The 24,850-nt window shown below is 50.9% G+C and overlaps 2 protein-coding genes across 9 annotated transcripts in view; both read right to left on the bottom strand.

Annotated features, from left to right (window-relative positions):
* Positions 1-23,413, bottom strand: part of DDX11 (DEAD/H-box helicase 11) — a 29,613-nt gene extending 6,200 nt beyond the window's left edge. For 5 of the 6 annotated variants that reach the window (XR_004755841.1, XM_035345261.1, XM_035345276.1 and 2 more), the window contains exons 1-17: positions 11,991-12,188; positions 11,398-11,634; positions 10,939-11,025; positions 9,266-9,423; positions 7,952-8,000; positions 7,339-7,446; positions 6,711-6,798; positions 6,062-6,264; positions 5,278-5,430; positions 5,139-5,185; positions 4,121-4,200; positions 2,879-2,923; positions 2,703-2,770; positions 2,121-2,159; positions 1,562-1,685; positions 951-1,088; positions 370-482 (exon numbers count right to left, since the gene is read on the bottom strand). Coding sequence is in view for 5 of the 6 variants with exons in the window: in XM_035345261.1 (XP_035201152.1) it covers positions 370-482; positions 951-1,088; positions 1,562-1,685; positions 2,121-2,159; positions 2,703-2,770; positions 2,879-2,923; positions 4,121-4,200; positions 5,139-5,185; positions 5,278-5,430; positions 6,062-6,264; positions 6,711-6,798; positions 7,339-7,446; positions 7,952-8,000; positions 9,266-9,423; positions 10,939-11,025; positions 11,398-11,634; positions 11,991-12,056 (1,803 nt within the window). In the remaining variant the exon portion in view is untranslated. Of the gene's footprint in view, positions 1-369; positions 483-950; positions 1,089-1,561; positions 1,686-2,120; positions 2,160-2,702; positions 2,771-2,878; positions 2,924-4,120; positions 4,201-5,138; positions 5,186-5,277; positions 5,431-6,061; positions 6,265-6,710; positions 6,799-7,338; positions 7,447-7,951; positions 8,001-9,265; positions 9,424-10,938; positions 11,026-11,397; positions 11,635-11,990; positions 12,189-23,408 lie in introns of those variants that run through there. The other variant, XM_035345267.1, reaches the window with a different exon arrangement.
* On the bottom strand, positions 12,568-23,564 carry LOC118177547 (zinc finger protein 501-like). Of its 3 annotated transcripts, none has more exons than XM_035345323.1 (3): positions 23,389-23,564; positions 16,332-16,438; positions 12,568-15,066 (listed from the first exon to the last, which is right to left on the bottom strand). In XM_035345323.1, exon 3 carries the CDS (start codon positions 15,050-15,052, stop codon positions 13,637-13,639), a length of 1,416 nt encoding a protein of 471 aa, XP_035201214.1. In that variant the 5' UTR covers positions 15,053-15,066; positions 16,332-16,438; positions 23,389-23,564; the 3' UTR covers positions 12,568-13,636. The 3 variants fall into 3 exon arrangements, with proteins under 3 accessions (XP_035201214.1, XP_035201235.1, XP_035201225.1); XM_035345344.1 differs by having other exon boundaries at positions 12,568-15,063; XM_035345334.1 differs by lacking the exon at positions 23,389-23,564 and adding an exon at positions 16,752-16,941.
* Between the last annotated feature and the right edge of the window lie 1,286 nt (positions 23,565-24,850).

The following is a 24,850-nucleotide window of genomic DNA, read 5'->3' as shown; positions in this document are numbered from 1 at the left end:
TAGGGATCCCCACGTGAGGAATCCCTATCCCTTCAGAAGGCCAGCTGGCTTTACAAGGTCCTCTGACCACTACCCATGCTAGCTCCAGCCTACCATGAGCTCAGCCTATTGTTGTCTTGAGGACACGAAGGCTAACAAGGGCAATCCTGCCCCTGCACCTACAGCATTTTGCACAACCAAAGCGTGACACCTCGTACAGGGAGACTGTATCAGGGAGATAAAGGTGTAGGTAGGAGAGGTCTTTTTCCACACACATCACAGGAGGTGATGTGCATGTCCCAGTGGAGCCAAGCTCTTATTTTTCCATGCCTGCTTGTAGATAGTGCCAGAGATGTTCGAGAGCCCAGCACGGCATCCCAATTCCCTCACCGGCTGCATGGTGCCCCCAGCAATGATCACAGCTCGGCATTCTTTCACCACCTTGGCAAAGTGGACAGCTGGATTCAGCAAGAGGAATTTGAGGCTGCTCTGACCAACAGTGCCTGGGGAAAAGAAATATAATAATAATTTAAAAAAAGAGAGATGGCATTGGGAATTATCTGTGATAAGCCTGGGCATGAGAGATTCTCCCTCTTCCTGCCCTGGGCACTCTGGCAGATCCCCACCTCTCAAAACAAGGTTCTGCTATTCAGTGCTGTCATGGCAGCAACAGGGAATGGCAACCCAAAAGCTACCCTCTCCTTCCTAATCTTCCCGGGGCTGTAGAGGAGGCACAGTAAATCGCAAGACAAAAATCAACATCCAAAGTGGGAGCAGAGCTCTGCAAACCCTAGCCCCAGTGCCCTTGTTGGGAATTCTGTTGGGTTTACCAGAGTCCTCACACAGACTGAGCCTGCCAGCCTGAATCACAGACCGCACAGAGACACTCTGGTAGTGCCCCCCCAGCCTCCCTCACTGCCCGTGAAGCATCCTGCTCGCGAGTCATGTCACTGCTCCCATGCCATCCATACCTTGCCTGTTGAGAATGACTCGGCCATCTTCGTTTGCGTTCGTGAGGGCTGAGAGAAATCCTTCGATCTGCATCAGCGGGGAGGCAGTTCGGAGCTGGTCATTCTCCGGCTCCACAGGAGGGCTCTGGAGAGTACGGGCTGGCCAGGAGGGAGAAGGAGAGGCAGGCAGCTTAGGCTACGTTTCTGAAGACAGGGCCTGAGCACTAAATACAGATGGGTCCTTTCTCCAGGAACACGATACCCATGTTCCATCCCATTGCTAAGGAAAAAAATGCAACAAACACCTGGCTTTTGTAGCTGGCACCACTAGAGAGGTACCCATGGTAGCTCAGGTCCCAGAGCCAGCAGGTCACAGCAGTGCAAAGCTTGAGCGCACGCAGTGTAAACAGCGAATCGCATCGTCACCCAGCTTGGAAGGGACCTCAGGAGATCTTGTAATCAAATGTGTAATTGCCTAAGCCATCTACTCAGGTACATTAAAAAACACCTGTGCAGTACAGCTTCGGCAGCATCTCACTCTTCAGTTCTGCCTTTCCCCTTCCCCCATGCAGATGCAGGTCCCACATCCTCACTTTTCCACAAACGCACTGGCAGGGCATGTCTGAACTCACCCTCTTTATCGGATCCCTGCTGGAGGGTCAGAAGAAAGTTCTGCAAGCCAGCCACCCTCTGGTTCTCCTTGTTTGTCTTCACAGCTGTGGCAGGATTGCCATATCGCTCCACAAACCCGAAAAGCTGCCAAGCAAAAGCCAGAAGACTAAGAATACCAACAGCAGCAATCAGACAAGATAAAAACAGCTTTGCTGGCCTCGGTAGGTGTTGACAAACCAGCCCAATCTGAATCTATCAGTGGAGCCCAGGGCTCCCATTACTTTCCCCACCCATCAGACCAAAACCAAACAAGCCTCAGATGCTTGTTTCCCCAGTGCAGCACAGCCAGGCAGCCCAGAGCCAGCACCTGGAATAGTTCGGTACCACATGCTGTGCGCTTCTCTGCCGTTCAAGCAAGAGGTAGCCAGCCCCCACGGTGCTTTTTGCAGGAGCCATGTTCTTTGCAAAGCGGGGTGGAGAAGACAGACCCACCACCCCAGCTGCTGCATCGTCTACTTCAAACACAGCGTGTGGAACAGCATTTGAACGCTGTGGGCCATAAAGCCAGAGGGGCAGTACCTTCCTGCTGATGAGGCTCTTCTCACAGTAACGCTGAACCTGTCGGAGGAAGACAGGAAAATGAACTGGCGTTCAGCATCCCCTCTCCCATCCCGCTGCCCTCGATCCTTGTCCAGCAGCTGCTTTTGCTGCACTCTTGGGGAAGGGCACACAGGTCTTTGTGCGAGTTCCCCCCTAGACACCATTTTGGTACAAAGGCACCACTTCTTTTTTGGTACAAAGGCACCAGAGCAGAAACTCCGTGTTAAGGTTCCATGTTCAGGGGTTGGAGGGCTGGGCTAGGTTACTGGAGTAGTACACTTTCTTTACCTTCAACCCTTACAGTTTTGCTCTGCCTACACACAGCGTCTGCATGTGCACACGTTTAATTGCTTGCTTCCCTCTACCCCTAGACCACCCATCCGGCTTTAATGCACTGTTACCCAGACAGCAGCAGCAGAGATCTGCACACTGGGGAAGGGCAGAGAAGCTGCTAGAGAGCAGACTCTGCCACGTGGCGCTTGACTCTACTTCCGCTTCTCACACAGGCCTCCTGATAACAAGTCACCAGCTATGCCCTACAGGAGACACCGCTTACACTACCTTGAAGAGGTTGATATTATCAATCTGGCTCTGAAATAGGAAGTCATTGATGGATTTTAGCACTGTCCCTAAAAGAAAAGGGCGAAAGAGAAAAAAATACATATTAGCTGCTGGGCCTGCAGCCCCTGACTGCCCACATCCAAGTCCCTGACTGACGGCGTTCGCTCCAGTCTTACCTGTTTGGGAAACTGCCTGGCAGTTAGGATTTTGGTTCACATTCCCTGTAAAACACAAAACCATTTCAAGGAAGGCTTACAATGGGTCTGTCTTACAATTAAGCAAGAGACTAACAACTGAGCTGAAAGGGGCACAGCACTAGGGAATAAAAAAAAAAAAAAAAAAGGGAAAAACAAGAATCAACTTGACATCTGGAAAAGGTATACAGAGAAAACAACAGCTCCTGTTCGGTTTGTCTTTCCGCTGCTGCATCCTAAGTGTAGGACAAGTGTGCTGCTGCGTCCTAAGAAACACCACCTACATTCCTTCTGTAGCAAGAGGCAGCAGGTAGGGTGGGTGCATACAAATGCTCGCACACCACACAGTCATCGTGCTGCAACGATGAGGGGCAGGGACTGCAGTGCATCCCTCAGCCCTCCTCACCGCAGCGCTGGGGAGCGGGGCGGCTGGCAGGTGGTTGGGAAGAGGGGAGAACCCGAGGAGAGATCCACATCCAGACCCTGAGAGCCATATTAATTACTGCTGTTTGCTGCGCTGTCTGTCCTAGTGTTTAACACCCACCTCACATCTCACTTCGCAGCCTCGATCATGAAGCTGTGCACAGGCTGCAGTCTCTAATGGAAGCACTTAGCACATGTGGGGAAGAGGAGGGGAGCGGGGGGAAGAGAAGTGCACAGCTGAGAGAAGGGCAGGGAGCACCAACAGGGCCCCACACCACAGACCTACTCTTTTCCCCGGTCAAGGAGGAAGTTCTTTGTGAACTTAACGACAGGTTCTCCTCACGGCACACTGATATCTAGCAAAATAAGCATTGCAGGAAAGGAGCCCCAGGAAAGGAGAAAAACAAGAACTCATTCTGCAGAGGTATGCCTGCCACAGATGGGATCTTGCCACCAGATGACACAGAATTAATTGTGCCGTGTTTGTGCTGTGCTGATCACTGTCACACATCTGCCATATTCCTCACTTTGGACCCTATCACCTTCCCACTCAAATCCGACCTGAAAATCACACAGAAAGAGAGGGGAACCGCTGCTACCAACTTCTGGCATCACCTGCTGCTCCTCAGCTGATCAAAAAGGAGAGGGGTTCAGGCCAGTCCCTGTGCCCGTCTTACAAAACAGACAGAAATAACATAACTGGTACCCAAACCTCACATGAGCAACCCTCCCGCAGCTTGTGAGGGGGGCAAAGGGGGGCAGCGCTCTCAGTCTGTAAGGAGAGAGGAACGGCTTGCTTACCTCCCAGCATGACTACAAACCGCTCCAGCAAATACAGGATCTGCTTAATGTACATCAAGTTCTTTGCCTTCAAACGTTTCCTATGAAAAAAACAGGTAGCAAGCATTAGGCCCCAGAACTTCTTGAGGAACTAACTCACACAGCTTCCTAAGCTGCAGAGACAAGCAACTGAACTCCCCTTGATTTGGGGGAGACAAAAACCAGACAGCAGCAGCAGAGATCTATACATTGGGGAAGTGTGGAGAAGCTGCTGGAAAGCAGAGCTGGCTGTGAGGTGCTTTAATCTACTTCCAGCTCTCACACAGGCTTCCTGATAACCTCGAACAAGTCACCAGCTATGCCCTAGCAGAAGACAACATTTTGCTCACGTTCCCTGGTTGTAACAGGGCATACACCCCTGAATATCCCACCCCAGATCACTCCAGAGCGCTCACCCATGCAGCCCAGGCACTTCACTGTTCCTCACACACTAATTACAGCTTGTTTATTGCAATGGCAGTGATGCCCCAAGTCCCTGTTGCAATAACGCTGCGCAAATTCAGTTATTAGCACTGAGCACAACAATCAAGCACTGCAGGGTTCACAAGATGCAAGATCTGGCCGGAGTCAAAAAAACACATCCAGCTTCCTCCTCCTCAGAGCTCACTGCCTCGGCCTGATGCCAGTCAGCACATGAAAGGTTAAGGTACAGGAGAGAGATAAAAGACCGGAGCTTTTGAAACTCTGCATCACAAAGCAGGAACGATTAGAGACAGAGATTGGGGAAGAAACTGAGAGTATAAGGAAAAGCCAGAATCCTCAGGGTACCCCCTTCTCACTGCTTAATACCAGCCCCAGGAGTCTGACTTAGACCGGTTCCAGACAGAGATAATGAAGCAAGTGGCTTTTCATCTGCAGCAGGATTAATGCAAATAGCCTTCCGCTGGGAAAAAAGCAAGAAAGGCCCTGCAGACACGAGACAAGCCATGGCATCCACGCTGCCTGCCACCGCTCGGCTGTTCTCCTCCGAGATCCTCACCTGTATCGCTCCATGTACTGCAGCAGCTGGGAGTGGGCACAGCACAGCTGTAAGAACAAAACGTGGAGCTGGTGTTAGAGAAAGGGCGCTCTGCTGGATGGAGAGCTCAGTCGCGGTTAAAGGACCAGCCGTGACTCACCTGAGAGCCGCTGACCTCCGCGCTATGGATACAGGTGATGGTGTCTATGAGGTTGTGGGCCTCGTCAATGATCACAATCTGATCCTTCAGACTGATCCCTGCAGCGCTCCTCGTAGCCTCGTGCAAGAGCATCTGGTAGGGCAGCACCACCAGCTACAGGAGAAGCACACACTGCCCTGGTCCCAGCTCTCACCCTTACAAACGTAGGGCACTCACCAGCTGCTCAGCAAAGGCCTGCATCAGACGGCCTTGCAGAAGTCAGCCAAGTCTCTTATTGTGGAAGAAGTAGCACAAAGACAGGAGCGTGTGCTTGAGAGGGACAATGGGAGGTAAGCTGAGGGGAGATGATTGTGCACGCTGATTCTTCATCTTGCTCAACCCTCAAATAACTACAGTAAGAACAGCCCAGCAGTGCAACAGCAGGTTACCTTCCTAACCTCTTTCAAAGGCCTGAGAGCATGTCTTCTGCTAGAGAACCAAGCAAGGATGAAAAGCAGCAACAAGTGCTAAGACTGTATCCATGTGCCAGTATCACCTCACAGTTACCAAGCCTGTCAAGTATTTCAGAATGCTTGACCCAAAACCCAAACATACAACCTCCCTATTAACTTGAAATGGGTATTCTCATTTTCCTATTCTCATTTTCCTTTTCTTTCTCAGCAAAACTACACCTGACAGAAATGCAGCCTGTTTACAAACTGCCGAAACATTGTGCAGCACAGTACTGGCAGGAGCAAGTAATGGGTTTACTGTTAGAGGCCCCTAAGCAGCGTGCAGACCTTACCTGAGCAGCAGGAATGGCGTATCGACTCCCATAGTATGGACAGGCTTTGGTCTCCCTTCCCAAAGCCACCAGCTGCTCGATATCCTTCACTTCCACAAGAACTTCATCGCGGAGAAACTGCATTTGTTCATAGGAATAAAAAGGGCACGTAGCGCGACTCACACGTCTCTTCTTCCCTTCCGTCTCTTCACCAGACTTCTTTTCTGACAGCAGAAGTCAGAAGAAAGACATGAGCAACACACTCATAGAGTCTAAAACCACTCCTCTGCACCCTTATAGCACTTCCTCCTGCACTTTAAAGCAGGCTTTGTCCTGAGGGTTTTTGACCTATCATCTATTTAAAAAGTATTCAGCAGAGACGTTTCCATCCCCTAGTGGTTGCTGCTCTTGCAGCTTAGACTTAGTCACGTGCCATCTCCCCACATCACCAGCAGTAAGTTAGAACAAGGGTGCTTCCACGCACGAGTCCTGACTGATGTAAGGCACTCCGAAAATACAGATCTCAGCATCCCACCCCAGAGGACAGGAGAAGTAAAAGCAGTAAGAAGAGTAAACTCTTTCGCTAGAATTGACTGGCAGAGAGCACCGTCTGCAGACTCTCACAGCAGCTTTATCAGCCCTTGCCTCCCCAGGCTGGAAGTGTTCGTACCATGTTTGTTCTTTTGCATCTCCATGCAGCGGTCATTGATGAGCTGGAGAGCCCCCAAGCGGCGCACCTCCTCATTCACACACAGGTTCTTAGACATGCAAAGACAAGAAGCAGGAGACGGTCATTAAAGGACAGTGCACACCCTTCGCTGTAAAAGAAGCTTCTGTACAAGCTTCTTCAAAGCTATCATAGACCAAATACCAACACAGAAAAGTCTGTCAGTCAGACATCGTGTGTACTAGCTGCTACAAACATGCTCAAAACCCCTAAGAACTTAGTAAGGAGAAAAAACGAGAAAAGGTGCCCTCAAATGGCTCGCTGCTACACAACAGCTTCTAAAAAGATGCTAGCAGAATTAATACCAAGATGAGTGCCTTCTCAGTGACTCAATCTCCCCCATCAGAAGAGGGAAAACAGACTTTTGCATTTGCATCAAAGGGTGAATGGCCAAGCAGCTCACAAAAAACTTACACCATGCAGATCTGACCCATAACTACTTCAGTTTTTCCAACGGCAGGTCCTGTCAGTCCCCGTTCCCTTCTGACGTGTCACATCCACACAACTCTTCGCAAAGCCCTTTGTACTAACTTAACACACACCCAGATCCTTTTGTGAACATACCACATACCTGCCTGGATCCCAAAGAGACCAGACGCGTGTCTTTGCCGAAAGGACTTTTTTGCACTTCATGCACAAACTGCGACAGCTGGGAGTGCGTGCGGCTGCAGTAGTAAATCTACAGTGAGGAAGTACAAAGTGAAGGTGAGAACATGGAAACCAACCTCCTACCCACAGCCAATCCTGCAAGGAAGCAGCCAAACACCTCAGTGATGTTAATCTTGCTCACGGCTTCAAAGCACAAGGGAAGGCACGTGCTTGAGCACCTGTCACCTTACAACTGTCAAGGCCAAAGCCCTACCTTGTGCATTGGCCCTTTGTTTCCGCTGAATTTTCCAAGGCCCTTATAGTAACAGGGACTCACCACTGAAGAGTAATGAAAAAACGTTTCTTGCAGCGTGCCTTTATAGCAAGCCACAACAAAATTTCAGCAACGTTAGCAGAGCAAACTGCTTAGGCAGCCGGCATAGTCCAGAAGGAGATGAGAGCAGCAGAACTGGTTGCTCTTATCAACAAACTCGGCAGCTACTGGATGCCACTTCCCAAATCCCTCGGTACTGCACTGCTGGGTGCAAGGAAGCCCTAACTCTGCTACACTGTTCCATGAGGTGTCCTCATCTCACCTTCGTCACATGCTCTTCTTCCAAATCATCATCATCATCTTCCTCCAGCCTAAGAAAAGGAAAAGTTACAATCAACGATGCTCTACCACGAGACAGCAGTCTCAAGAGAGGTGCTCATATCATCAGGAAGTAGAAGAAAAATTGACTTAGTTTTTCTTAGAGAAAAATTGACTTAGACACATTGAGTAGTTTAAGTGTGAGTGTGCACAATCGAGTCAAACCTTGCTCTTTAGAAGAAATATGTCTGTAGGGCTGTGACTTCAGCAACTTCAAGAAGCCTTTTTTTTTTTTTTTTTTCTTTTAAATCTGCTGCTTCTAAGCCCCAGGCATAAGCTAATCAGTGCTATGCTATTCTTTGGTGTGCTTATTTATTTATTTTCGTAAAACATTCCCCTTAGAGACAATTTACCACCCTCAAGCTGTTGCATAAAGAAAAGTTTCAGGAAGAAACTGCCATACAGTTCCTCAAAGGCAATAGCAGTTTAATGCTTAATAACTACTTCATTTATACGTAGTTTAAATGCTTTGCAATTTTAAGGCAGGAGGATCTGTCTACATACTAATTAGCAAATTTGTATTTTAGATGTATTTGACTTTTATTACCAAAGTACAGCTTCTGGCTTTCTGCATAAAGCAAAAGAAACAAGTGTATGATAGAGAAAAGAGTGCCCGTGGTTTTCGTGCTGTAGCTCCAGCCTTTGGGAACGTGACCATCTCTTCCTGTAGAGTATCAGAAGATGCTACTGCTAACCAGCAGGACTGGTAGCTTCCTCTGCTGCCCCGAGGGGCATTTTGCTTTTCTAGTACAAGGAACTTGGTCCTGAATCATTCACCCAGCATCCAGAGGCATTCTCAGGGAACCAGGCATGGATAAAGACAGGAAATTGCCACGCATTTTGAGAAAGACGCACTTTCTCAGAAGACACTCTAAGTTACTGATCTTCCTCAAACAAACAAAAATTTCCAACAACCTACCAACCAACCCCACCAGAACAACAGCTATCCCAGCTTGAATGGGGGAGAAACTCCAGATCTTCACAACAGAGAGCCACCTTTACACCAAGCATGATAAACACTCAAAGAACCCCAGAGAAATCCCAAGAGAGCAATCACGGCCAAAATCCCTTTAATTAAGGCAATCCAAAAATGATAGAGAAGACATTTCCTTGACATAGAATCACAGAATATCCCGAGTTGGAAAGGACCCACAAGGATCAAGGCCAACTCCTGGCTCTGCACAGGTCTACCAAAAAATCAGAATTCAGACCACACGACTGAGAGCATGACTGGAACCCCCTCAGTCCTTGCCCTTACCCGGCTGCGGTTTTCTTTTCCTCGTCGCTCTCATACTCAGCAAGGATCAGCTCCTCCTCATTGTGATCCAGCTGCTCCAGAACATCTGCTCCAGCTCCCTCCGAAAGAGCCTCCTTGCTGAGCTGAAGAAGGCGCTTCGTCTCATCCTCCTCAGATCTCTGAAGCGAGCACATGAGCACATTATTTCCACACAGAGAAGTGGCACTCGCACCGCTTTATGCCGCGTAGCGCAGAGAATGGCTTGCTGCCTACATCCTCAGCAGGACGAGCAAATGCACCACTGGTGACTAAAATGATTCAGCCCTGCACAACGCAGATGACAGCAACAGCCAAAGATCTGACCACACAGACACAAAGGGGAAACATAAAAACCTTCCGGGCAAAAGGCCCTCTAAACACCTAAAACTTGAAGCGACAACATCCACGTAATCTTGCACCAGTCACTTAAATTAAAGCCCATAAAAATGACTGCCTCAGAAAAAATAGTGTGCAAAACAAAAGCAACCCAGCAAATGTATAAGGATATAATCAAATAACACATCCACAGATAACTCAAGACTAAGATGAACGCAGTGACTGTTTTGAATACAAAGCCCAAGATTTTTCTCTGCTTTTTTTTTCTTCCCCTGTTATGTGGTTCTTATTCTAATCCCTCCATAGAAATTTTATTACAATGTTGACGAACAGTTTTCTTATTGGTTTTCTGTTCTGATAAATAAAAGTTCCTTCCAACTTCCGGCAGTGCCTTCCAACCTTAATGAGCATTCTTTTACTATGGCATCATGAAGCAAGGCAGTTTACAAGTACTATAGAGTAGATGAATCAGCTGCATTTCCAAATCTCTGTAACTTTTCACCAACTTGCTTTCTTCCTTTTATCACGCTTATTTCCCATGCTTTTCATTCTCTTAAGAAACAGAAGTTTTTTGTTCCACTTGTTTTTGATTTGCCGTTCACCTCGGAACCTTTGCTACTTCTGCTGGATCCTTTTGACAAGAGCTGAATAAAACACATCACAGCACTTGAGATGGAGCACGCTAAAAACTAATCGCCTGGCTGCCTTGTAAGTCTGTCGCTTTGGGGACCCAAGGTAGGGGTTTCCGGGAAGTTTAACTCACTCCATCAAAAGGCTTAGGGTCAAGGGTTCTGGGGCCAGTTCACCCTTCTAAATGGCAGGCAAATAGATCTATCAACTTCCTACACGTAGAAAAGGGACACTTTGTAGAAAATATGACTGTATTGTCCCGAAGGTAAACAAGTACAATTGTTCCCTAGTGGTGAGCAAAGTACAACCAAAGTCTGATGTGGCTTTTTTACTGGTCTTCTGTTCCCATGCTCTTAAATTGAATCCAAGATCTACGGGTTTTATTTCAGAAGTACAGTGCTTACAGATGCTCATAAAACAAAGAGCTTCCAAAAAAATAAAAATAAAAAATAAAAAACCTGCCCTTTTTACCTACACACAAATGCTGTCAGTAAATTCTCTATGCACAAAGTGTTTTTCACATCTGTATTTTAAAAAACTAATCTAACCAAAAATTTCAGAGGGCCAATTCATCCCAGAGCTCCCAAAACAGATGGGTCAGAAAATTTAGAGTCAAATGACAGGTGTAAGCAAGTACAAACAATACTTGAGATTATGCAGGAACTTCTGATCTCTGCAGGACAACTCACCTTCCTCTTCGCTGCGTATTTTAACTGCACATTATGGCGAATTTTCTCAAGCCGTTCTTCTCGCTTTTTCCTCCTGATCTGCTCTTCCTAAAATAAAGGGAGAGTGAGGGAAGGATGAGATGTGTTTAGTCCTAAAAGCCAGGTATAATTACTTTCCTATTCCCTGGGAGTAGTCAAAAAAAAACAAAAACCTCTGAAATATAATTGTCCGTAGGTCCCGCTCTCCTTGCATGCCTATTATACGTTACTGTGTTGACAGCAACATAGTTTCCTCTCCAATGCAACCTGTACAGCAATGCCTCATCCCTCTTCACTGAAAAAGTTAAGAAGTGCTGTGAATGACAAAGACCACCAGGTTTGCATCATCTGCTTTTCCAGCCGTCCCCCATGGCATCACCACCTATTCTGATCCTCACACCTCGCTGCTTTCCCCTTCCTCTACACGAAACATTTCTTAACCTTTAGCCTGTTCACCATATCCTGTTCTTCTTTCTTCTGCACGAACGCCGTAATCCAGTCTGGTTCCCCGGATGAGTCTTTGCTATTGGGCCGTCCTGGCTCATCAGAAGTCAGCGGCTGCTTCTCCTCCCGGCCCTTGTCCTCAAGCGCCAGAAGCCGTGCCTCCTCCTGCTTCTTCTTCTCCTCAAAGTCTCTGAGCCAGGAGAGGGCCCCGCAGATGAGACTCAGTGACTTTCCCTGGTGAAAACAAACAGGACAAGCCACACACCTGACACATCGCTGTCCGTGACAGACCACAGAGAAGACCCACTTCTGAGTGGGATCAGGCCAAGACCACGTGTGCAGACACAGATGTGGCACTGTTATCCCGCACTGCCATCTCACGTGGAGCCTGTTTCTCCCCCGCACCTGTGCGGGGTGCACTGCACGCAGTCCCAGCACCGGCACCACAGATGCGGCTGACACGTCTCTGAACCGCGACCCCAGGCTTCGCACTTGTGCGGGGACGGAGTCCGGCCTGCCCCAGCCCCTCTCCCCCTGCCAGGAGCAGCTCCCGACACCTCCCCACCCCCCGTCCCCACGCCGCGCCTCACCGTGCCCGTGGGGCTCTCGAAGATGCCGACCTGCCCGGCCTGCAGCGCGCCGTACAGCGCTGCCATGAACCGCTCCTGGATCAGGTACGGCCTGTAGGGGAACGGGAACCGGGGCGGCACGCTGCCCAGCGCCCCGCCGCTCGCCGCCTGAGGGGGGCTCCGGGCACCGGGCTCCGGGCACCGCCCGCCGCCCTCAGCGCCCACCGCCGGCGCCCCGGCGCCCACCGCCCCCCTCCCGCCCTCCATGCCGCCGCCTTCCCGCCTCGCAGCGAGCGGCGGCGCCGCCTCCTTGGCGTGGCCGCGGCCGGGCGGGGCCGGGCCTTGAGCCCTCCCCGCGGGCAGGGCCTGCCCTCAGCGCCCGGCCTCCCTCGGGGGCCTCACCGGGAAACCCGGCCGTGGTGCTGGGGACGCTCCGGTTGTGGGACCCTCGGCTCCTCAGCCCGCTGACAGGGGTCTCTCGCCCGCTGTGGCTGCCCGCGGACGAGCCCCTCACGCTCGGTGTGGGGCTGAGCGCCGCTGCCGGTCTCATTCCCGTTTACACACGAACAACGACAGAAAGCAGGGTTATACACGGAGAAAGAATAAAAGGGGGTTTATTTAAGGAGGGAAGCACGCACTTCGTAATAAAACACGGCAATATAAAGCAGGTTTATGTAATGTACAATCATTAACGTACTAATAAATGTAAATCTGGTAATTCCTAACGGTTCACACTGAGCTTTACATGTAAATACTTTATAAACAAGGAGGTAACGAGTTCTCCAGCATAAAAACAACTACAAAAATTGCAAACAGTCTCTGGACTGCCAGTAGGAACCCATCATGTACACTGGATACAACTCAGACATCTAGGAGGAATACTTTTTTGGTTAAATAAGGTAAGGCCACGTTTTTGCCCAGGTTTTGTTGCTGTCCCTAGTCAGAAGATGTATCAAACCAGAGGACACATTTTGGGGAAGCTGCCAAAGACTAGCAACAGGCAGTGTTCCAACTGCAAATGTTTGCACATCCACGTTTTCTGGGAGCAGCCGCATCGCTTTTGCTTTGCTCAGGTGTTACGTCAAGCAGACTTTGCACATGGAGGTAGGAATTCATTGTCCCATGTAAGATTTGGAAAAGAGGAAGGAAAGACAAACAGGTTGAGGTTCAGGTCCTAAGTCTCAGACTCCAAGAATTCAAAGTGACTTGTCAAACACTGAGTAAACTTCACTACAGTCATGGAAAATAAGAGTGTTTCTAGGACTACTGCAGTACCTAACAAGCCAAAGTTTTGAATCAGAGCCAACTTGGAACTTTTAATTTTTTTTATTTAGTTGAAAAGTTCTTTTAAAAGCCTGATTCTTCCATTTGTAATCTACCACATATTCATAGTCACCAAATTACCCAGAACTTGATCCCCCTTCCTCAGGCTCTCAGTACTCTTCCTAGATCACCAATATGCAGCTTTTACGACTAACTCTCCGACCTCCCAATCTCCTAATGGTTTTTGTACCACTGGGATTAAGCACCTAGTCCAGATACCACCGCTGCAGTTAGTCCCCAGTTAGTCTTTTCCCACTGTGGTTCTCAGCACCCACATTGTCCATGTGCCCGCAGACACAACCAAATACTGCTTTTGGTTCCCGCTCCAACCAGCCGCTCCAACCCTACGGGAGAAGAGAGCGGGAAGAGAGAGCTCTCCTACCCAGCGTACATTTATAAGGCTTCTTGGCCACGTGGATTTTCAAATGCACTTTAAGCGTTGAACTTTTCCGGAAGCTTTTCCCACACTCACCACACTCGTAGGGCTTGGCTCCTGCGTGGATTCTCAGGTGTGCACCAAGGGCTGAGCTATGCCGGAAGGTTTTCCCACATTCCTCGCACTTGTAGGGTCTCTCCCCACGGTGGATCCTCAGGTGGACATTGAGCGCCGAGCTCCGTCGGAAGCTGTCCCCGCACTCCACGCAGATGTAGGGCCGCTCCTCCGCGTGCGTGGTCTGGTGCTTGACGAGAGTGGGGTGGTCGCTGCACCTCCTGCCGCACTCGGCGCACTGGTAGGGGCTGGGCAAGAGGCTGCCGTGGTACACGGGCAAGGCCTTTCCCCCGTGGATGCGGCGATGGGTGGTGAGTGCTGAGCTCTGGCTGAAGCTCTTCCCACACACGGGGCATTTGTAGGGTTTCTCGCCTGTGTGTGTTCGCATGTGGGTCACCAGCGAGGAGCTCTGGCGGAAGGTTTTGCCGCACTCGGTGCACTCGTAGGGTTTCTCTCCAGTGTGGATCCTCTGATGCCGAATGATGGCCGAGCTGTCCCGGAAACGCTTCCCACACTCCTGGCACTTGTGGGGCTTCTCTCCGGTGTGGACCCTCCGGTGTATGATCAGGGAGGAGCGGTCGCTGAAGCTTTTCTCACACCGGGGGCAATTAAATGGCTTCTCACCCTTGTGGCTTCTCTGATGGACGATGAGATGGGAGTTCTGGCTGAAGCTCTTCCCGCACTCATTGCACTGGTAGTGTCTCTCTCCTGTGTGGGTTCGCTGGTGCCTGATCACATTGGACCTCTGGCTGAAGGTCTTCTCACACTCGTTGCACTGGTAGGGCTTCTCGCCGGTGTGGATCCGCTGGTGTTTGATCAGATCCGAGTTGCGGGTGAAACTCTTCCCACATTCGGAGCAGCTGAAGGGTTTCTCTGTCAGGTGGATCCTCTGGTGCTGGCTCAGGTATGAGCTCCGGCTGAAGCTTTTCCCACACTCGGGACACTCGTAGGTTTTCTCCCCCACCTGCTGAATCCAGATGTTCCCACACACGGGGGAGACTGACTTGTCCCCAGCAAGGACAACCTTACTGATGGGGGGGCCACCACCATCCTCGCACTCCCACACTGCCATCACACAGGGAGTTACCGCTCCCTGTCTCTTTCCAAAAGACGGCTCCACCTTGTTTTCCGTCTCCAGCTCCTGCTTGCAGCCTTGTCTTTCATCAGCATCCTGGAGGGTATCTCCTGTGAGCCTTCTGGAGGGGAACGGGTGCAGTTCAGCTCTCGCAGGACCTCCCTGACGAAGCTGGCCCTTCTGCGTGTCGCCCATGGTCCTGCCACCTGCTGGAGTGAACAGAGGAACCTGCAGTGAATAATCCCCACTGGTTCTCTGAAGGAGAGGTCCACAAAGGGCAACCTCCAGAGACCTGCTGCACATCAGCCACCGTGAGCCAACAGCTCAGGAGCCAGCCCCTCGGTTTCTTCTCTGAGCAGAGTGAAGGCACCGAGAGGAAGAAGCATGGGAAGGGAATGTGACCTGGGAACAGGGGGTCACTGTGGCATGGATTGCAAAGAGGGTCCTCTGTCATCAAGTTACAGCCCTAATGGATGAGCCCTATCACTTGCTTGTCCTCAAACTTCCCACATCTAGCGACACTAGGGGAACATCACTGCTCTCCTCAGCAACCCCCAAGTACATAATTCTCTTCCCACTTCTCTTCCTGTTGCCTATGAATCATTGCTCTTCTCCAGCATTCCCATGCTTAACCGAGGAAGGAAGCAGACAACACCACAGGAACATCCTCCCCTGCTAAGCAGACCGTTTTTCTTTCTTCTCTCCAGCTGTAGACCTTTTCCTTAAAGAGAAAACCCTACATATTCTGCAGCAAACTGTATCCAGGTTTTGTCTACAGAACAGACAGGCAATTGAATGGAATGATAAACTGTTTTGTTAATCAAGCATGGAAACGAGACTGAAACTTTTTGAGGCTCCTGGCTTTTTATTAGTTACGCTGATATGGAGAACACAACTGGGAAATAAATGTCTCCTAGCAGATTAGCTGGAAGGTTCTGCTTGCAAAGCTAACATCATCATCTTACGAGTGGGAGGTCAAAATCTGAGAAGAATGCAGCAGGATGAACCCCTCAGGTTTTGATTCAGCTGATCTGCTGATTTTGGAAGACAACACACTGGTTATACTGATTTCCAAAGTTCTGCTTATAACACTCAGGGCTGAAAAGCATTTGCAGTATAAATAAAACAATAGCACTGGCCCAGGGCATGGACCTCAGGACAGCTAATTGACCAACAAAGCATTAAAAATATTGTCAGAGTGAAAAGAAGAAAAAGCCACACTGGTTATTTATGCCTTCTAAAATTCTGAGTATAGGTTTTGCTGAAAAATACACAAGATTTGATTTCATTAAGATTCCCTAGGATTGTTTCATCTTTATCATACCCTTCCTAGGAATCTTCCTGAAAGCAGAGTCTATATAATACAGGAGCAAAAGAAACAGGATGAGTGCGAAGCATGCAGCAAAACACGTGCCAGATTTTCCGCATTCACTCTTTTCTTTCTTTTCCAGACATGCACTATTCAATTTCTCACCTTGTGAGCAATATCTCTTCTGCCTCAGTGTTTAGTTGCTCCTGGCCACTGAGCTGTTTCTCTTCACTCCATCCAGGAGGTCAAAGCAAAGTCAGGGCTGGCAGCTCCTGATCAGAGAAAGAAAACAGATGTAACAAATAACAGCCCTAGAAGCAGTGTTGTAGACTGAGATTACAAGAGAATAAGTATTTAGGAAACAGAAGCAACCTAGGCCAGAGGAAAATGATGCTCAGAAACATGAGCCAGGGTCAGCGCCTGTTCTGCCACGAACACCGTGAGGCTGGCGCTCAGGTCTGCTAGCCAGGGAAGCTCACATAGCAAAGGCAGGGTTAACTGCACGTGCCACAGAGGGCTGCCCGTCAGCTTGATGAGTTTTGTATATTAAAAAAGAGACGCCTCAAGCCATTTTGTCTCTGTCACCTCTCTTTCCTGTGAGCTAAATGAGAACTCAATGCAGTCCTGTTCTGCAGGCAGAGAGAAAACGGCCGTGCTGCTTTCTGCATCTGCCCAGAGTCCCGTGCCTTGCCTTCACCGGAGGAGCATTTTGCTTGGTCACCCTCAGAGGCTCAGCCAGGCACAAACAGGGCTGGGAGAGAGATTTTGGTTTGCTCACATGTGACGTACAGCAGCAGACCACAGGCAGAATTTCCTCTCCTGTGCTCCAGCAAAATGGCAGCTTGGTTGCTTCATTCCTGACTGAGCTTACAGCGCTGGCGGCGAGCACTGAAGAACAGCCACACACCTGCTTAGGCATGAACAGTGACAGTCTAGTTTGGACAGTTCTGAGCACCAGCACGCACTCCCCCCTCTCAAGGATCTCATTTGTGAGCAGAAGTGTGCTGTACAGGAGTGGGTGTTGTGGGGCAGAAAATTAGGTCACCTAGATAGCTTTGCACTATGTTTGTGCAGCAGTAGAAGACAAAGGCGTTTTAAGAAGCTGGCTTCTGAACACCTAGAAAGGTACGGGTTAGAGAAAGAAGATGCTTAAAAACTGCACATGTGAATACCAGCTCTGCAATGGCATCGCACCTCTTTAGTCACAAGGAATCCCACTATTTTTGGAGGGGAGAGATGTCCTTCTGCTTCGGTCCCTTTCTGCTACTTTCAGGAGCAGCTCCAAGCACACGGTCAACGCGCACCCCAAAGAGGTGCTGCAGGAACACGAAGCAGATTCAGAAGTCTGTTTGGTGCAGAGCCAGGGATACTGTGGGATATGGCAGAGAAGCACAGTGTTTGATGTGTACCAGAAACAAGCTGGGGAGCCCAAAAAGCCACTGAGCAGCTGGGCAGGGACAAGGTGCCTGTCTCCAGAGCAGCCAGGCTTGGACAAAGCTGTCCCCAGGCAGTGCCCCAGCTGATGAGGCACCAGTCCTTGCGAGGCTGAGTAAGGGAGAGAGGCGACCTGTTGTGTGGGGAGGGCGATGAGCCGCACTGAGCTCCTGATGTGACGGACAGAGGCCGCAAAGGAACTGCCCCGTGAAGGACACGGCCAGCCAAGGACAGGTGAGCCCCCAAGACCACAACCCTTGGCGAGGCAGAAGTGTGGAGAGTATTCTGACAGGAACCTAACACATGGCAGGGGACAACAGAAGCAGGGGACAACAGAACAAGGAACAGACGTGTCTGTGACACCACCCGATGTCACCAGCCACGGGGAAACCAGAATGTGCTCCCCCACCTCCCCTGGGGCAGGAGGAGGGAGGACACAGGCAGGCGAGGCTGCAGAGGTGACGCCTCTCTCCGCTCGGAGGCCACCTCAGGCAGCGTGCACGGTGCCATGTCAGCCACGTGGGCTTTCCTCGTGCTGTCCGGTGAGTAGGAGATGTCTCCCCTTCCAATCTGGGTGTAAGGAAGGATGGCCAACCCAACTGCTCTCTGCCTCCTTGCCCCCAACGCACCTCAGCTTGGCCATGCTGGAGGCGAGACAGAGACAGGAGCACCCCTGAGCGCCTCAGATATACAGATCTCGGCTGGTGACAATTTTGCCAGTCTTTATCCATTGGAGATGCTATTTTGTTCATCAAGGAGAGCCAGGGGTTGACTGAGGAGCCAAGGGAGGAGGACTCGGAGCTGGACACAACTGGGCAGAGGCTGGAACAGAGGTGGAGGCTGGAGATGTGAGACAGGCTGGCACATGGACCAGAAATGAGAGCAAAGGCAGGGAATTGGATTTGAACCACCAGCCAGGAAGAGAAGAACTGGCCAGATGAGCAGGTAGGGGAGGCGGAAGGAGATCTGAGAGTGGACCTCGGTTAAGGACAAACATGAGCTGGAAGAAACAAATAGCTGGAAGAAATGGACAGAAAGGCTGGGCCCATCTCACCACATGCTAGCAGAAGGCTGTGGCGGGGTCCCCTATTTCCTGGTCTCCTCAGTTCCCACTTTCTGCAGATTTCCACAAAGTCACTTGGTAAAGCGTCTCATTCTCATCTAATGTTGTCTCATGGAAGACTCAATAACCTCTGTGATCCTTTCAAGGGGGAAAGTTACGCACTTTTGTTTGATCCTGCTGCGTCTACAGGCACACTTATTAATAAGACGGCACAGATGTTAACAAGATAGAGGCCGTGAGGCAATTTTTAAGTTTGCTTTTACCAAAAAAAGAAAAAAAAAAAAGCGGCATGATAGGTTAACAGACTACTCCAGAGAATGCTTAGAGCATGCCTAAATCACATTCAGTTTGCGACTTTAGATATGCTCCCCCTGTACATTGACATAGCTCTTTAATCCAGCTTCTCTTTTTTTTCACATGGGTTTTGGCTTCTTTAGACCTAAGATGGACAACGCGTTTGTAATGAGCAGCTATTCATTAAGCTGTTCAGTTATGTCACCCTTACTGTTCAGTGTTTGACTGATTTATTTGCTGATCCCATCTGAATGACTCATTTCCTCATGAACATTTCATATACTCTATGTTTTAGTGCTTCACAGCTATTAATTGGTTTGTAGTGATGTTGCGAATGGCAAAATGAGGGCAGAGAGGGATTAAAGTTAAAAATATCCACTACTTCTAGAATCTCAGTTTGAGATGCCTCAGTCCTGTCTTCTCAGAGCACACATGCTAATGTAGCACTTACATGCAAAATAGAGCGCATGCAGATTCCAAAACTGCAAGAGACTTCAGCCTTCCTATAAATGGCAACCCACAAGGTAATGAAAATGCCATTATTAATGTGCTGAGAAACTTGCCTAGCATCACAGGCAAGCCTCTGTGGTGTAGCCAGGAATAAAACCTACTTCTTGGAAGAGTACCCCCAAAACAACCCCTCCTCTTCCAGCATCCTCCTGCCTTCTCCTTTTCTACACACCTTCCCAGCTGTGGGAAACGAGGCAGACGTCTCAAATGCAGCATGAGCCTAACCTGGGGAACTTTGATTCCCCGCCTGGGCGGGTCCAGTCTCCGCAGTGAAGGATCTGGCAGTCCTAAGGAAAGAAGAGTAGCTTGCTGCGTACTTAAAAAATGCATAAAAAACTTATGCACAAGGAGATGAAACTAAGATTGCACATGGCAGTTTCATTTGGGCACATCTAACTTCCAAATGTTTGGTTTCAACAGCTTTCATAATGTTCTCTAGAGGGAAGAACTGGCTTTAAGTTTTGCGTATGGGTACAGGGAATGCTCGGACCATTTTAAGGGCACACATGTATCTGTTGGGGCATGCTCCATGAATGCCAGGGGTCAGGATACACTTACTCAGAGGAAGAAAACTTGAAGACACAAAAATCTTGAAAGGAAACCATCTCCTTGCTCCAGCCCTGACAGCAGAGCTGCATGTCCAGTTCCAGCCATGACTTCCAAGACCTTTCTTCCAGTTCAGGACTTCAGTCTCCAGAGGTTTTGGTCAAAGCCCTTCAGCCATGTACTATGCCCCAGGTACTACCCCCCTGTTAGCAGGGGCAGAGGAGGTCCTCTCCATGCCTAGACCCCCCATCTTGACCCTATCCTGGCACTTCCAATGTTCTGGACGCTGCATCCGGAGAAGGCAGTGGAGGTGTGGGTTCAGCCCGCCAGCTCTTCTGAGCGTGCCACTGTTAGCATTTCCTCCTCCTCCCACCGCCTGTATTTTACTTTCCACCAGTGCTCTCAGGCTGGGGCCGCACTGCCGGCCCTCGAGGTGTGAAGGCGCAGCAGCCAGGAGCGCCGCTCTCCAGCCACGAGTACCGCCACTTCTTCAGGTCCCTCCGGGCCGCCCACCGCGCCACCACTGCCTGCCACCTTCGTGAGCTGTACGGCTGCCAGAACCCTCTGGTCCGGAGACTGGATGAGTATGAAAACCACGGAGTGATCCCCAGAGGTAAAGCCAACTGCGACTCCCAGGCGCTGTCATTTGACAGGGAGGTTACTGCTGACAGCTGGTGGGACCTCAGCACTGGAGTTTATCACCAAGTCTGTGTCTCCATTTGCCTCTTCGTAGGGCCCGTATGCTCTGAACTGCCAGGAACTCCTTTCTTCCCCAGCTTCTGCGCCTTTGCTTTTTATCGCTGTGCTACGAAAAGGTACTTCATTAAGGTGAGTTGCTTAGCTGTTTCCTGAAGATCATGGTGTGCTCTGGGCAATGATCGGGTGCTGAAAATGAGGACGTGGGAAAGCAGGAGGCCAACAGACAGGGAAGACAGACGGGAGCCACCTTTCAGGGGCACCCACACCAGGCTGACTAGCTTCCGCAGATGGCATTTTACACAGATGCAGACACTTGCCAAGGAGGAGGCATTGGGGAAGGTATTATGAAGAAAATGAACCTCTGAGGACCACCTCAGCCCTTACATCCAGCTCTCACCCCCCGGCAAGGTGAGATAACTAGGCTACTGCAGGGGAAAGGCTGACTCGTGCAGGCTAGAAGAGGCAACTAAAGAGGAAGACAATTGGGAGTGACAAAAGAGACTTATGGGAAGACACGACAAGGAAAGGTGACAGAGGTTTCTTCCTTCCTTGGGCCTGTAAAGAAGCTCACCCTTGCAACTCATCTTTGCATCTGTTAACCTCACAGAACAGGGGGACTGCTGGGGACCTGCTCCCCAGGCCCACTACCTCTACAGAGGTACGTTTTCTCCTCCACAGAGGACTGCATGCCCAGGAGAGGGCAAAGCTGAGGTGGGCAGCACACGAGCCTTCAACATTACCACGAGCAGTGACGCAGTGTTGTCTAGTATCTTCCATTCCCAGCCCCTTTTTCCCACCTCTCCTACAAGCACCCAGCCAGCCGGCTCCAAACTCGACATGGAAGAAGCTGTGATCTCCAACTCCTTACCCGAGGGCTCACCACCGCTGAGGAGCGTGCAACGGAGTCCTTCTGACCCACATGCCTCAGAGGTGACAGTCAGTGGCCAGCAGCAGGGACAGCTGCCCACCACTGACATCCAGGACCTCCTCCTGAGGCTGCAGGATACCCACGTGCAGAGTTTGATGCAGAAACTGCAGCAGCTGATGGCCATGGGGAAGGCGGTGGGGGAGGAAGAGTTGCAGGCTGTTGCCCTAAAGCTGCTGGCGGCCCTGAACAGTGCAAGTGTGTCTCAGTGGGAAAACAGCACCGACACGGGGCCTGGAAAAGAGGAGTGATCAGCAAAGGAGGACCAGTAATTGTGGCTCTTCTGCATGCTGTCTCAGAGGGTGCGTATGGGAACACAGGACCTCGAGGAGTCCTTCCTAGGCCTGAGGCAGCATCAAGTTTGACGGTGCTTCCCCAGGCCAACAGTGTGGGAAGCAAGGGGAAAAGGCACCTCTGAGTGCAAGGGAAAATCCAGGCACCTGAAACGGTATCACTCTGGATTCAGAGAAAGACATTATCCCCTTCAAAGTAACTGTATTGAATATATATTGTCCTCTCCCACACGAACTGTTCACCCACCCCTGTTCAGTCTGGGAGATCGCTATTCTTGAACAAGGCAAGATGGAAAAAAACAGCTCTTTTCCTATGTGTGGCTCTACCACCACCATCACTTGCTCTCTGTCCTTGCAGAGAGATGGGGTTTATGTCCTTCAGTGAACGTCACGGGAGAACACTGGCCTTTCTTCATCACGGGTAGGTGTTTCTGCTGGGCAGCATTAAGGGAAGATTCTTCTTTGGACATGTGTGTGAATACACACACATATATACACAAGGGGTGCTCTAAATGCAGAAGGCCTTACCCTGCAAGGGAACTGCTTGTTCTGGTTGTCGTCTACTTCTGAAATAGATTCTGTGAAAACACAGGATAAGTATACATATTGAGAAACTCTTTTCTCTCGGAAAATAAGTAACTGAGTCATATTTATGGGAATTTTGGCTGTAGTGCTGCTCCTTTTGTAAACACTGGGCATATCTATAAGCAAAACCCCATGAAGTTACCTGCAGCCAGCATTAGCTAAGAGCACAGTGGAAACCGAGGGAACCAGCTCTGGTTTTCTGAAACTCCACTCACTCCAAGAGCTCTAAACTCCAAGAGACCCCACTCAAAACGAGAATCTCCCGTCCACCTTCCCCCGCGGACCTTGCTGTAAGCCATTCCACGAAGGGCTAGGAGGGGAGAGGAGCCAAAGGCTCTCCCACGGGAGGCACCACACGGAGCACGTTGCCCCGCGGCGTGGCTCGGGGATGTCCACCAGCCCCTTTATGCTGCCTGACGGACACAACCACAGGCACTGCCGCTATCTGAGGGAAATCCTTAGAAGATCCCCCTCCCTTTTTTCTTCCAAATTACCTACCAAAGACGACTAAATACCACATCTACGCTTCCTCCTGCCCTCACGTTTGATCCCCGTAAGCATCTCCCACCACCTCCGAGCCACACACACAGCCGTGCCCGGTGTGACAAAGACTCCCCCGCTCCCTCCGACCCCAGCAGCTCGCTGCCCCCCGGCTCCCAGACCGCACACCCTCCGCTCGGCGGGGTAACCGAGGCCGAGGGCAGGCACCGGCACAGGGCTGCGGCTCCCCCCCGGCCCCCCCGGGCAGCGGGCGGGCTCCCCGGCGGCTCCCCGAGCCCCAGCACCCGGCGTGTCCCGGGGGAGCCGCGCCGCCTCCCCCGGCCGCCTCCCGCTCCCTCAGCGCGGCCCCGCGCCCGCTGTGGTGCCACTTACCGCGGGCGGGCGGCGGCCACGGGGCCGGGGCCGGGGCCGGGGCCGTGTAAGGGGCGGCTCCGCACGGCTCGGCTCGGCTCAGCTCGGCGCGGTGGGGCCCGGCCCGCTCGCCGCCGTTAACCCTTGGCTGCGCCGCCGCGCCGGGGGCGGGAGGGGGCGTGCGGCCCGCAGGCTGCTGGGGGCGGCCCGGAGCGGCGAGGGACGGCGGGCCCCAGCCCCGAGCGGGGGTTTGTTGGTGGTTGGGGGTGGCCGGCCTCGCTCAGGGGAGCCTGGATGGCTCGCTGGATCCTGGAGAGGTCTCTCAGCCTCTGGGGGTGGGGAGGCAGCGATCGCGCAGGCAGGGAACAGCGGCGATGTGCCCCGTGGGCTATGTCTGGGAAATGAAATGCATAATTCGGGGACGTGGTAAATAGCGGGCCGTGTCCTTGTGTCTTAACTGCCCCGCAGCACCACCGAGTTGTCTCATGTCCACCTGAACGAGGCCCAGCCACCTTCCCTCCCCAGCACAGCACCTCTTCCAGAGGGGTTCCTGAGTGCACAGCCTGGGCGAGGCGTGCCGGGCCCCAGAGGTACCCGATACACACGCAGATTGAGCAAACCTAGACTCTGCAGCCTCCCTGCTGCACACGAAAGGACTTTGCACAGGTAGCACGCTGCCTCTCCTCAGCCCTGCCCCAGCTGCTGTCATCTGGAGATGTTTCTCCTTTGTGGGACGGGCAGGTAAAGTTAGTATCACTGGTAGGGGAAACCTAACCAGCTGTGCACAAAGCCCAGCTGCCAGAGCACAGCTTCACACAGAGAGGGGCAAAGCCCTCCTCAGCCCTGTACCGCACAGACCACTTTTAAAAAGCCCCCTTCAGCATAGCTCTGGTAAACAGAATTGAAGGGTCATGGGAAAAATCGGCTTCAACAACATTTTCTATTAAAAGCATATTATGAAAGACTTAAATTATCACTTGCTAATTTGTGCTAATCAGTATTTCACAGTAAGAGCACTGGTATTATCAGAGCTTGCCATGTGATTTATAAGCCCAAGCCTAGCTATCACCCATGGCCTCTGCTAAAATCTTCCGCCGTCTGCTTTTCCCCGGTGTGTTGTTTTCTGCCTCCTGAGAGCGCGCCCCAGTGAGTATACTCCATCTGACTGCCTGGCATCTTAAGCAGAAATGCCTGCTGAATTTTTAAAAGTAATACCAGGATGTTAGCTAAATGCCCTTGATCAGTTTAGACACTACTCAGAAAACCTCTGATTTAAAACTTAAAATAAGGACCTTATGGTCCTGCATCTTACTGTTCTGCAGAATATTGTCCCAGAGTGCCCTGTGAGCCTGGTATCGAACTAAATCAGTTGCACCCTTCCTTTGGCAGCTGTTAGCTTCAGCAGCCCAGACATCGTCCATACAGATGAAACAACACTGCAGGCTGACATAAAAGCACAAGCTGTGAAAATGGAGCAGGTCAT

Source organism: Oxyura jamaicensis, chromosome 1 (assembly GCF_011077185.1).
Source record: "Oxyura jamaicensis isolate SHBP4307 breed ruddy duck chromosome 1, BPBGC_Ojam_1.0, whole genome shotgun sequence".
Lineage (NCBI taxonomy): Eukaryota > Metazoa > Chordata > Aves > Anseriformes > Anatidae > Oxyura > Oxyura jamaicensis.
The sequence above is the reverse complement of the archived record's forward strand: the minus strand, read 5'-3'. Positions and strand labels throughout refer to the sequence as shown.